General features: G+C 39.8%; 1 protein-coding gene across 5 annotated transcripts in view; it reads right to left on the bottom strand.

The window, feature by feature from the left end:
- Nucleotides 1-12,407, bottom strand: part of TADA2A (transcriptional adaptor 2A) — a 46,273-nt gene that overhangs the window by 8,949 nt on the left and 24,917 nt on the right. For 4 of the 5 annotated variants that reach the window (XM_025281114.2, XM_025281115.2, XM_025281116.2 and 1 more), the window contains exons 8-11: nucleotides 12,301-12,373; nucleotides 5,966-6,029; nucleotides 4,621-4,664; nucleotides 159-269 (exon numbers count right to left, since the gene is read on the bottom strand). In XM_025281114.2, the coding sequence (XP_025136899.1) occupies nucleotides 159-269; nucleotides 4,621-4,664; nucleotides 5,966-6,029; nucleotides 12,301-12,373 (292 nt within the window). The remainder of the gene's footprint in view (nucleotides 1-158; nucleotides 270-4,620; nucleotides 4,665-5,965; nucleotides 6,030-12,300; nucleotides 12,374-12,407) is intronic. The other variant, XM_044939578.1, reaches the window with a different exon arrangement.

Raw genomic sequence — 12,407 nt, forward strand, 5'->3', positions numbered from 1 at the left:
ATCTCAGAGCAATAAAGAGGAAGAAATAATTTAAAAAAAAAAAAATCCACTTATTTATTTACAGAATTTCACAAAAAACACCATTATCGTTCCTATTTATATAAACACACACACACACACACAGAGAAATATATGGTCAAGGTTAAAAAACCACCTACATGCATGGCTTTCGATGAACTTGTCATGCTCCACCGGCCCCACTATCCTTGCAAATCGCCTCATTGTTTCATAAAGATCTTGGACTTCCTTGGGATATCGTCGTTCCATTACTACAGAGAAAGTAAAGAATATAAAGATCTCTAAGTTTTCTGTATTTTTTTTTTAACAAGTAGTAAAATGGAAGAATATTATTCCTAACCTCACACGATTAATTTATCCATGACAGGAAGCAAACCAGAAAGCTAAGGAATGCAGCACACTAATCATGATGCTCACAGAACCAGAGGGACTACGTCTCAGGGACGCTGTCATGGCCAGAGAGCACCTGCACTCTGGTGACCCCCATACCTCGCTGTGTCTCAATCTGCACAGGGGCAGGAAGTGCTGGCAGTAACAGGAAAAACACGGCAGATCATGCATTCTTAGGAACAATGTAGGGCAAAATCTCCGGTATTGACTTCTGCAGAACAAGGGACGTGAGGACATGCTAATTCATCTAGAAGAGGTAGATCAGTTTGGCGAAAGTGTGTGATCTCTCCCATGTCCCACTAAAAATCTTCTCTGTAACTCCATATCCTCAAGTGAGGCGTTTATTTTTTCACTCTCTACATGGGTCATTTTGCCTTTCTCTAAACTTAACTACCACAACATAATATACTACGAATGAAGTTATATTTTAATAACTATCATGGAAGCAAATGGTCATATATGCCACCTGGGATACCCTTACAGGTAGCCAGAATCAGCACCTTTGAGGATCACTACTGACCAAATTTCTAATAAAAAGAGCTATCAGCAAAAAGAGGGATAGGAAAACCCACCAACAATAATTGGTAGATTGGAATGATCAGGAATTCTCGAATTGCTACTCAGTCATTTCAATAAGATAACTAGGCTACCTCTGTCCACTCTCAGGCTAAAAATACAGGCTGTTACTTATGACAGTTACTTAAATTGTCGTCTTTTCAGATGAATCTCTTCCTTAGCAGGAAAATTCTTGCCCACAAATTCTAGGGGCTGATTTGATGGGCAGCCACAAATTCATTTTATTCACCACCAAACAACCCTACTTCTACAGGAATAATACAAAAGTTTGGAGTAATTTAGTCTGATGACAAAGCTCCTATGCCTACGATAGTAAGGTCACACGTGCATTCAGCACAATGGCAAGTGAAAACCTCTCAGACCACACTGCATATGCCATGTCTTTCTTGGAAGCAACCGAGCCTCCCCTCAGGTCTATCTGTAAAAATACAGTTAAAGAATAAAGAGGCTAAGCTGACCTCTGTCCACCAGCTGGGAACAGAATTTATGCAAGAGTCAAGGGCTACTACATACAGGTTAAAATCCAAAAGCCCAGCAATTTCAGACATAGGGATTCACTAACAGAACATGACCAATTATTGTCGACAAAAAGGGCAAGGGAGAGCTGACCTGGAGTTATTTTTGCAAACCCACAGCTCTCGATTAGGACGAGGCTAAACAAGCAATAATGTATACTGGCAGAAGGAATATAAATTAATATATCTTTCAGGAAACAATCTAGCAGCACGTGTTAAGCATTTTTAATAATCATGTTCTTTGACCTAGTAATTCCACTTCTCGGAATCTATCTAAAAAAAATTCTAAATGCAGGCAAAGCTTTATTCACAAACAAGTTTACCTTTGTGCTATTTGTAATGATTTTAAAAAAAAACTGCAAATATGCTAAATATCCAATAATAAAGACAGGTTAAGCACATCGTATATTATATGTAAAGTTACTGGTATAACATATTATGTAACATATTAGAAGGGATATCATCAAAACACTACAATAGCTTAAAAAATGTGTAGCGGAAAATGAAAAACTAAACGACGTAAAATGTAACCTACTTATGATCATGACTCTGTTGAAAGATATTCAACCCAAGACTGGCTGACCTGGACCCTCCAGCGGCAGAGTGTCAAACCCTGTAAGATTCTAACAACTGGCATATGAAGCACAATCTCATTAGGTTACTTTTACAAAACAGAATCTTGTGGCATACACTTATTATAAACATATATAAATACCGCAATTATTATGATATGATTCTTATGTGCTAAACAAACTCTACAGTGTAAAAGAAAATGTAGAGAAACTCTTTCTGCCCAGCCTAGATATTACCAATATTTAAGAGTAAGGTCAAAGTTAGAAATCACTTAAAAATCATTATAGGTTTATTTTCATCATGCAATATTAATGTCTTGTTTGTTAGCGCCTCCACGATGCAAAATAAAGGTGTCACTTTCTGTTAATTCTTTCCATAAAAATATTTTCACAACCCGATGATTATAGTTATATTATGTTTAATATATAATTCTGAAACACAATCCTATTCAGTTTTGGAAAACGATCCATTAATATTCAGGTTTTAATTAATACACTAATTTAAAAAACATTTCTCATGCTAGTGTTATTGACTATATATTACTGGTTTGAGACTCTTAGTATACAACAGAATTGCCTTGAAGACTTTAAAAAAATAGATGCTGGAGCTCTACCTCCAGAGATTCTGACTTAATCAGAGGTGACTGTTGGGCATCATAAATTTTTAAAGCTCCCTCAGTTCAGTCGCTCAGTCGTGTCCGACTCTTTGTGACCCCATGAATCGCAGCACGCCAGGCCTCCCTGTCCATCACCAACTCCCAGAGTTCACTCAGACTCACGTCCATCGAGTCAGTGATGCCATCCAGCCATCTCATCCTCTGTCGTCCCCTTCTCCTCCTGCCCCCAATCCCTCCCAGCATCAGAGTCTTTTCCAATGAGTCAACTCTTCACATGAGGTGGCCAAAGTACTGGAGCTTCAGCTTTAGCATCATTCCTTCCAAAGAACACCCAGGGCTGATTTCCTTTAGAATGGACTGGCTGGATCTCCTTGCAGTCCAAGGGACTCTCAAGAGTCTTCTCCAACAACACAGTTCAAAAGCATCAATTCTTTGGCGCTCAGCTTTCTTCACAGTCCCAACTCTCACATCCATACATGACCACTGGAAAAACCATAGCCTTGACTAGATGGACCTTTGTTGGCAAAGTAATGTCTCTGCTTTTGAATACGCTATCTAGGTTGGTCATAACCTTCCTTCCAAGGAGTAAGCATCTTTTAATTTCATGGCTGCAATCACCATCTGCGGTGATTCTGGAGCCCAGAAAAATAAAGTCAGCCACTGTTTCCCCATCTATTTGCTATGAAGTGATGGGACCAGATGCCATGATCTTCATTTTCCGAATGCTGAGTTTTAAGCCAACTTTTCCACTCTCCTCTTTCACTTTCATCAAGAGGCTCTTTAGTTCCTCTTCACTTTCTGCCATGGTGGTGTCATCTGCCTATCTGAGGTTATTGATATTTCTCCCGGCAATCTTGATTCCAGCTTGTGCTTCTTCCAGCCCAGCGTTTCTCAGGATGTACTCTGCATAGAAGTTAAATAAGCAGGGTGACAATATACAGCCTTGGCGTACTCCTTTTCCTATGTGGAACCAGTCTGTTGTTCCATGTCCAGTTCTTTTTTTTTTTTTTGGCGACCCCATGGACTGTAGCCTACCAGGCTCCTCAGTCCATGGAATTTTCCAGGCAAGAATACTGGAGTGGGTTGCCATTTCCTTCTCCCCATGTCCAGTTCTAACTGTTGCTTCCTGACCTGCATACAGGTTTCTCAAGAGGCAGGTCAGGTGGTCTGGTATTCCATTCTCTTTCAGAATTTTCCACAGTTTATTGTGATTCACACAGTCAAAGGCTTTGGCATAGTCAATAAAGCAGAAATACATGTTTTTCTGGACTCTCTTGCTTTTTCCATGATCCAGCAGATGTTGGCAATTCGATCTCTGGTTCCTCTATCTTTTCTAAAACCAGCTTGAACATCTGGAAGTTCATGGTTCATGTATTGCTGAAGCCTGGCTTGGAGAATTTGGAGTATTACTTTACTAGCATGTGAGATGAGTACAATTGTGCGGTAGTTTGAGCATTCTTTGGCATTGCCTTTCTTTGGGATTGGAATGAAAACTGACCTTTTCCAGTCCTGTGGTCACTGCTGACTTTTCCAAATTTGCTGGCATATTGAGTGCAGCACTTTCACAGCATCATCTTCCAGGATTTTGAAACAGCTCAACTGGAATTCCATCACCTCCACTAGCTTTGTTGGTAGTGATGCTTCCTAAGGCCCACTTGACTTTACATTCCAGGATGTCTGGCTCTAGGTGAGTGATCACACCATCGTGATTATCTGGGTCGTGAAGATCTTTTTTGTACAGTTCTTCTGTGTATTCTTGCTACCTCTTCTTAATATCTTCTGCTTCTGTTAGGTCCATACCATTTCTGTCCTTTATCAAGCCCTAGTGATGCTAATATGCAACTTGGATTAAGAACTACTGCCATAAATGATTTAAAACTATTCAATAATGATGGGAAAAATTTTAAATTAAATAAAAATGCTAATACTTACATTGAAACTTCCTAAGGTTGATTAATCCATGGTCTCTTATAATTCTAGAATGAAAAGAATTATCTATGATAATTAATTTCACATTTAACAATGTCTTCCACAAGCAGCTTTCATTAGACACCGTAAACACTACAAGGGGGAGTATGGAGGTCCAGAGAAGCCACTCCTCTCACAGTTCTGCAGCTCACCGAGTCACTAGCACAATTTTAAGCTCTCAAGAATCATGTATTTTTCCTCCCCTTGGGCAATAACTATTTGCTGGATGAATCAATGAGCACCCACAAATACTGAAAAACACGTGTCTGTAACTTAGACTTGGAAGGGAATCTGTCCATGGCATAAAAATTATCCATTCAGCTTTTGGGAAATGCTAAGTGAGAATAACCATTTAAGGGAAATCTGTTAACAATGAAGGGTGCCATGATCACACACTCAATGTTTACAAATGTACATTCACAGAATGCCTTGAAGCTATTTGAAATAAATCTTGTGCATGTTTAATGGAAGGGCATCATAAAACACAAGATCTAATAGAGACCTCAACAACTGAGTTCTACAATACTATCTAGTTCTAATTGCATTAAGCAGAACATAATTTAGGTAAACCATGTAGAGTTCCATGTCTGGAACCTTCAATTTCTATCGAAGCCTAGCAATGAAGCTTCTCTCAAGAACAGCTGAATAATCTTCAGCGCTCACTGGAAGCTAACTCCAGATATGCAGAGAGTAAGTTTTACTTCAGATCATGTCTTGGTCCCTCCAGAGTGTCTCATAAGTCCTATTTCTTTTTCTCATTGTGTTGCCATCATGTCTCTAGTTAGTAACATGCCTACGCATATATACACACACACCTGCGAGTACCCTTCTCTGAACTGTTAAAGTCTCTGTAATCCAACAGAGATCTGGGATCCATAATTTCTCAGTCTGAATGTATGGTTTTTGTTCTGTTGCAAAGAGGAGAAATCAAGAGTGCCTAAAACTTGCTCATGATTCCTTTGAAATCCTTTTAGATAAAAGATTTCTCATAAAAACTCAGCAGTCAGAATGGAGCATTAGAAAAAGTGTAACAACTTAATAATATCTTGAATTTTTCTTGTTGCTTTTTTCCTTAAAAGAACATACCCATATTATTCATTGGTCATAACATTAAGGAAGGAGGAGGTAAAAAAGGCAAAAAAGGGAGAGGTAATATTAACCTTTAACAGATGGAAAAATTGAGAGTCAAGGAAGTTAAGGGTATTCCTCAAGGTCATAAGATAAGCCACAGGTGGGAACTTGATCTTATGGGCTATATGTGGTCAAAAGTCCAAAGGCAAAAGAAGGCAGAATGGTTTCCCAGACTTACTTTTTTCGTCTTTGTCGCTCCTTTAACCTGGAATGATAGATATCCACTACAGCCATCTTCAGAGCTATAAACAAACAAACACCTACATATAAATATAGCCAAGGCAAGAAGAAATCTTTTGCCCAAGCTGTTCTAAACTTATAACCTCGTATTGCTCACTACTCCACATTCACTGGTCTAAAAAATCTGTCTCTTGGAAACAAAAAAATATCCTAGGATACTGAATTTCTCAATCAGTAAATTACAGTGAAATTCTTTTTCCTAAGTATATGTTTACAAGGGATTACCCTATGATAACAAATTCTGCTTTCTACTAAACATCTACTTTGACCATGCCTTGCTATGTATATTAACTTTCATATAACAGTTCAACAAGGAGTCTGAACTTTGGTAAAAACATGGGCTAGAAATTACACATATCAGAGTTTCAGATTAGGAGAGAGAAATACTGAAATCTAACATGCTGGGCTATAAGCAGATGCACTATAGCCATATACAACTTCAGTCGCTGGGAAATGACCAGGAATACTTTATCCAGGCCATCCTCCCTTGGGTCTGAGATAAAAATAACAAATTCTAGCTGGATGATCTGAAGAGAGAACTGAATGCAGTATTTTTTAAACTTCAGTTATTAAAAAAAAAAAAAAGTATTGGGTACCACAGATTTGTTGTCATTCATTTCTAACAAGTTCAAAAATTTAAACAACACTGCTTCATTTTTCCTCATCACCACCCACAAACTAAAAATAATTCAATAATATCAGGTCCAAGATTTAAGGCAATGGATTTCAAACCTCTTTTTCAGGTTGCAGAACTCTCTCTCTATACGAACTCTTTCTTGATTTATACGTGTTTCTTATAGAAGCATAGATATCACAGAATGCCCAGACCCTACCGGTGTTTCCTAATACACCTGCTGTGGAATGACAAGTCCTAGAATGCTGTGCTGGGGGAGACAGGCTTTATGTAAGTCTATGGTGGAAGTGGCAGGAGGAATGGGGAGGAGACGATTTGTTTTTGACATGCACTACAACCAAATACCGGAGAAGGCAATGGCACCCCACTCCAGTACTCTTGCCTGGAAAATCCCATGGACGGAGGGGCCTGGTGGGCTACAGTCCATGGGGTCACTAGGAATCGGACACGACTGAGCGACTTCACTTTATTTTTTCACTTTTATGCATTGGAGAAGGAAATGGCAACCCACTCCAGTGTTCTTGCCTGGAGAATCCCAGGGACGGGGGAGCCTGGTGGGCTGCCATCTATGGGTCGCACAGAGTTGGACATGACTGAAGCGACTTAGCAGCAGCAGCAGCACAACCAAATACAAGTTTTAGCGTGGACTCTACGTTCCTTCTTAGGAGAAAGAGAATTAGGAAGTCAACAGTTCAAGGCAGAAAGAGAAGCAAACAGAACAAATCAGCAAATAGGTAAAGAGCTAACATACACTGAGTATTTATCATGTTCCAAGCTCTTTAGGTGCCTTATCTCATTTATCCACTGAATAACAAGATGAGTTCAGTAGGAAAGAAACTACCAGAAAATCCAGTGGGGAGGTCAGTGCTAATTTTGACAAAACAGTTCTGTAATTTTTCTAATATACTAACATATCATGTTGTTTCCTAAGATTTGTGTGGGAAAGAATTAAAACAGAAAAAAAAACTGACGAGACTGTGTTACAAAAGCCTCTATAAATAAATCCTGCTGATAAACGGTTCTGGTGCTTGATCAATTCAGTAGTGGAAGCTGAGAACAAAGGGGAGAAAGGGAACACAGGTCAACAAATGCAAGGAGAAATGGAATTCTCCCAGGGAAAAAATTTCACAGCTGAAGCTCTCTCTTGTCTTGATGAAGCACACTCGGATCACAACAACTGATTATAAGGTCTTAACTGCATGAAAAACCCAGGGAGGACACAGCACAGCAGGCAGAACAGAAATGAGAAGGAGACACTGAATGAAGGACAATCACAGGTTCACACTCTTCTTAAAAAGTGACTGGAGAGTTGAGTAGAGTAGGCACACAAAGACCCAGAGCTCCTTAAAAACCAACCAACCCAAACCACCCATAACCTCTCCACTGCTGCCAGGCCTCTGAAATCCCAGTCTGGGGGGATGACTAGTCTCCCTGTGATTACACTGGGGACTGATAACAAAGTCTCCAAATGGCTGCCTTAAAATATTACAAGAAGTGGGCAGCAGTCAGAGGCAGCTCCTTCCCACTGCAGTGTATTTCTAACACTGTTCAAAATAGCTGGCAACATGTTTCTGTTTTCCTGACAGAAGGCACTTACTGCTTTCTTGGCAGGAAAAGCAACTCAGAGGCCTTAACTCTGGGGAAACCAATCAAGCAAGCACACGAGCACAAACCTGTGAATCAGGTATTCCCCAGAATGAAGCTTCTTAAAAGTCATTCCCCTGCCCTGAAGCTTTTGGCCGAGATGGACACAATCGGGCTATGAAAAAAGGATGACTATGTGACCTCATGGTCAAAGTCAGCAACCAGGAAACCTGAAGCAAGTCGCTTCACTCCTTTGTACATTTCCCTGAAGGTAGAATGGGAAAATAACTATTTCCACTTCTCAGGAATGTGATTAAGTCATAGATCATAAAAAATGTGAAATCTAAAAAGAAAAAAAAGGTTCAAGATGGTAGATACAGTAAGTCTAGTAGTATTAAGAGCACAGATGTATTAAGCACAGTAGTATTAAGAGCTTGAGATGGCTCTGCCACTTGCAGGTTATAACTTGACCTTGATATTTCTACTCCTCAATTTCCCCATCTATAAAATGGGCATAGGAACGCCCAACCCAAAGAGCTTTGTGAGGATTAAGTGAGTTCACACGTATCAAGAACTTAAACGGTACCTGGCAAACAGAGAGTGCTGTACGTATTAATTATTATTATTTACAGCCTTTAACAGTTAGAAGATCAGAGGTCCAGCCTGGTCACTGTGCCTACACACCTACCTATTGGCAGTTTCTTTCCCTTGATGGTGATTTGGCTGCTTTGTGCTTAGGACTGTTTAGACATAAATACCATTGAGACTGAAAATTGCTGTTTGGTTGCTCTGTCGTGTCCAACTCTTGTGCAACCCCATGGACAGAGAGCCCACCGGGCTCGTCTGTCCATAGGATTTCCCAGGCAAGAATACTGGAGCAGGTTGCCATTTACTGCTCCAGGGGATCTTCCCGACCCAAGGACTGAACCCACATCTCCTGCATTGGCAGGTGGATTTTTTCCCACTGAGCCACCTGGGAGGACCAAAGGCTGACAATACGGACCAAAGAAAGAAAATCGGGGGCACGAAGGCGAACATACCCATGTCTGATCAAGAAGTTTTGCTGACATTAACTTTCCAAATAGAGGGAGAGTAAATTTCTCTGGTGTGCAACCCTGAGAAGTGCTGAGAACACAGACCCAATACAGAGAAAGGAGCTCATGACAACTCCTGCTTGCCCAGGTTACTGGCTGGCAATGATTAGAAGATGCTGTGCTAAGGCTTACCACCTGGAAAACTCTGAGAAAGACCAGTCCACAAATTTAGGAGAGATTTTCCCAATAAAAGCAGATGGGGAGCAACGTTCCCTGAGGAAAAGGGAAACGCGCTGTGTGCCACCACTGACGTCTCACAACACACTGTGACACGGGGGCACTGAGTTACGGGTCTTCTGCATCTCCCTCTCTAGACCAGTAATCTCAATAAAGTATGAGGAGGTTTCGTTTAGCGATCCCAGAACTTCCTTACTGTCTTCCTCAGACATTACTTCACAGGCAGTTATCTTTTGGGGCCCATTCTGAAAGATGTTTGGTATGGCTGGAATGTAACCATCTATTCCTCCATTGTGTCCTAGGCCTCTATAACGGACCATTTAAACCTCCTTTATTAGACAAATTCCATCAATCATAGCAAAAGTCTTGGGAAAGAAAAAGAGCTTGGTGGCATCACCCAGTCTTCTAGATGCCTGGGAACAGGATACAAAATCCAGCCAAACACTTTACTTCCTTCTAGTAGTTGTAGAGTGAGGAAATATAAAAGGAATGTTATAAATGCTCAGTAATATTAAGAGTGTAATAGTATAATGAAATGGTAATAACATCAATCTGAATTATGAACCCTCTTCCATTGGAGACATTCACCCTGACTAGTCAGTGTCATCCTTCTTTGTTGGCCGTGGACACAAAGAAATAGCAAGCAGGATTCCAAGTGACTCAGAAGCAAGACCGAGGTTGAATCACTGTCCTGATCTGCAGAAAACAGGTGCCCCCCTCTCTGCTCTGGGTGTGCATAAAAAGCTCCTTCTCATTTCTCCCTACTCTCCTTAGGCTCCTAGTCCCCTGCACTTGAGTGTTCTGGGAGAAACTGCTAAGCTCAAGGGCAATATGCCCCACTGGACAGTGGGGCCGTGCTGCCAGAGGAGGAATATGAGAACTCAGAGCCATCAACAAAGCACCCCTTTGATCTCCAGTCCTGCCAACCCTCTCAATGATGTTGTCACCTTTCAAAAAGCACCCATCTAAACATCTTATAGTTCAGTACTAGACACAGAGGGAAAGCGGAGGCAGAGATTATTACAGTTTTAATTGAAACTACTTATGTATAACAATAACTGAAGTTTCAGTTGTAGTTTGAATGAATTAGAATCAAGTAACTTAAAAGGCTGCAGAATCTGTAGAAAGAACACAAATAACTAAAGTATGCTAAAGGTTTGAAATGCTAACTAAAATAAAACTTGCTAATCAATTGCTTCTTTTTTATTTTTTTCCTTTTGCCCCCCTTAATTATAGAAAGGACCATAAATGCACCAGAAGAAACTGCAAATCCTACTTTCACAAAGAATGCAGAGTAAAATGAAATACCAATCATCACTATAGTTTTCTTAATAATGTTGAGGCTTAAGAATGAAGATCTTGGACTAAGGCCTAGAGATGTGATTCAGCAAGTCCTTTACATAGTTGAGACATTATTGACATTAGAGATTTTGACTTTCAGAAGTTCAGTACTTCTGAATAGCATCTAAAAAAATGATACTTATAAAACTGCTTTTTTGCATTCTGGATAAGAATGATACAAGCCAGGAAATAATACCATTTTAATTAAAGCTGGCATGTATGAGGAGAAATACTGAATGGCAATCTGCACACTACCTTCAAGGGGACACCACCATGAGGTGAGAACAGACAATAACATGAGTTACCAGGGTTGAAAAGCAGAGATTGACATGGAAGACTGAACAAGTACAATGGCTCCAGTGAACACTAAAGTAGTTTGCCTTCAAGCTTTCCTCTTTTAGTTCAATCTGCGTCACTTTGACTTTCCCTTAAAGTTGTGTGGGAGAAAAGGAGAGAAATGAAATTTTGCAAAGAAAACTGTTCAAGAAGTATGTAGAGAAAAAATTCTAAAGGTAAAATTTTTATGCAGACTCTTTCTTGGTCCCAGATCTGGTGTAACATTTACCTAGACAGCTCTTCTATGAAGGGAAGAGTAAAATTTCCCCTTCAAGGGACAGAGGACCAGTTAATGCAACCTGAAAACTCGATTTATAAATCAACAAGGAGTCTAACTTGCCCTTCCTACCTGGCATATACAGTTAAGAGAAATAACAAAGATGTTGTTTAGGAAATAGAGAATCCAAGGGATTCACCTACTACATACATCATCCTTAATTCTGGACTGAAATGAAACAGAAGATTTGGGATTATTTTAAAGACATAGTTCATTGAAAATGGAAAGAAAGGGAAAAAAAGATATTCCAATAAAAGTCTAACCAAAAGAGTCTTATTGACATTAAGCATTTACTTATAACAAAAGAGTTAGTAAATCAGGCTAATCTTAAGAATTTAGAAGTGCTAAAAATCCAACAGTTCTGAGAAAGAAGAAATTTTCAGTCTTGGTCTAAAAACTCTTGAACTTCCATTCTTTTCCCCTGCTATGGGAAATGTGGGATAACAAATTACAATGAACATTTAGTATCAGTAGTTGCTGTTGAAGTCCCAGGTTTTCACCCTGATTCCTTTTCTTTTAAGGAGGCAGTGAGGACCATTTAACCATTTACCTCAGCACAGGCTTGTCTCAATTAAAAGAAAGCTCACATAGTCCAAGGGATGGGATATTCCCAACTACCATTATATGATCAACATTCTCACCATCATCACAAATGACCTTCTCATTATGGTCAAATCCTGGCAACATGATACATTCAGCATCTTAACCACTATACTTTCAGTCCCATAAGGGGCAGGAGACTATCTTATTCATTCTTACATTCCTAGAAGCCAGCACAGTCTCATTACAGGTTGCAATCAATAGGAACACTTATTGAAATAAAATGTTACCGTGTAAAATGTCCGAGTCATCTTCGACAAAATCAATATCTCTCAAGTCCCACTCCGCATAATTGTCAAACTCCTGTTTGGGGGAAAAAAATTCCCACCTCAGATCC

Source organism: Bubalus bubalis, chromosome 3 (assembly GCF_019923935.1).
Source record: "Bubalus bubalis isolate 160015118507 breed Murrah chromosome 3, NDDB_SH_1, whole genome shotgun sequence".
Taxonomy (NCBI): Eukaryota; Metazoa; Chordata; class Mammalia; order Artiodactyla; family Bovidae; genus Bubalus; species Bubalus bubalis.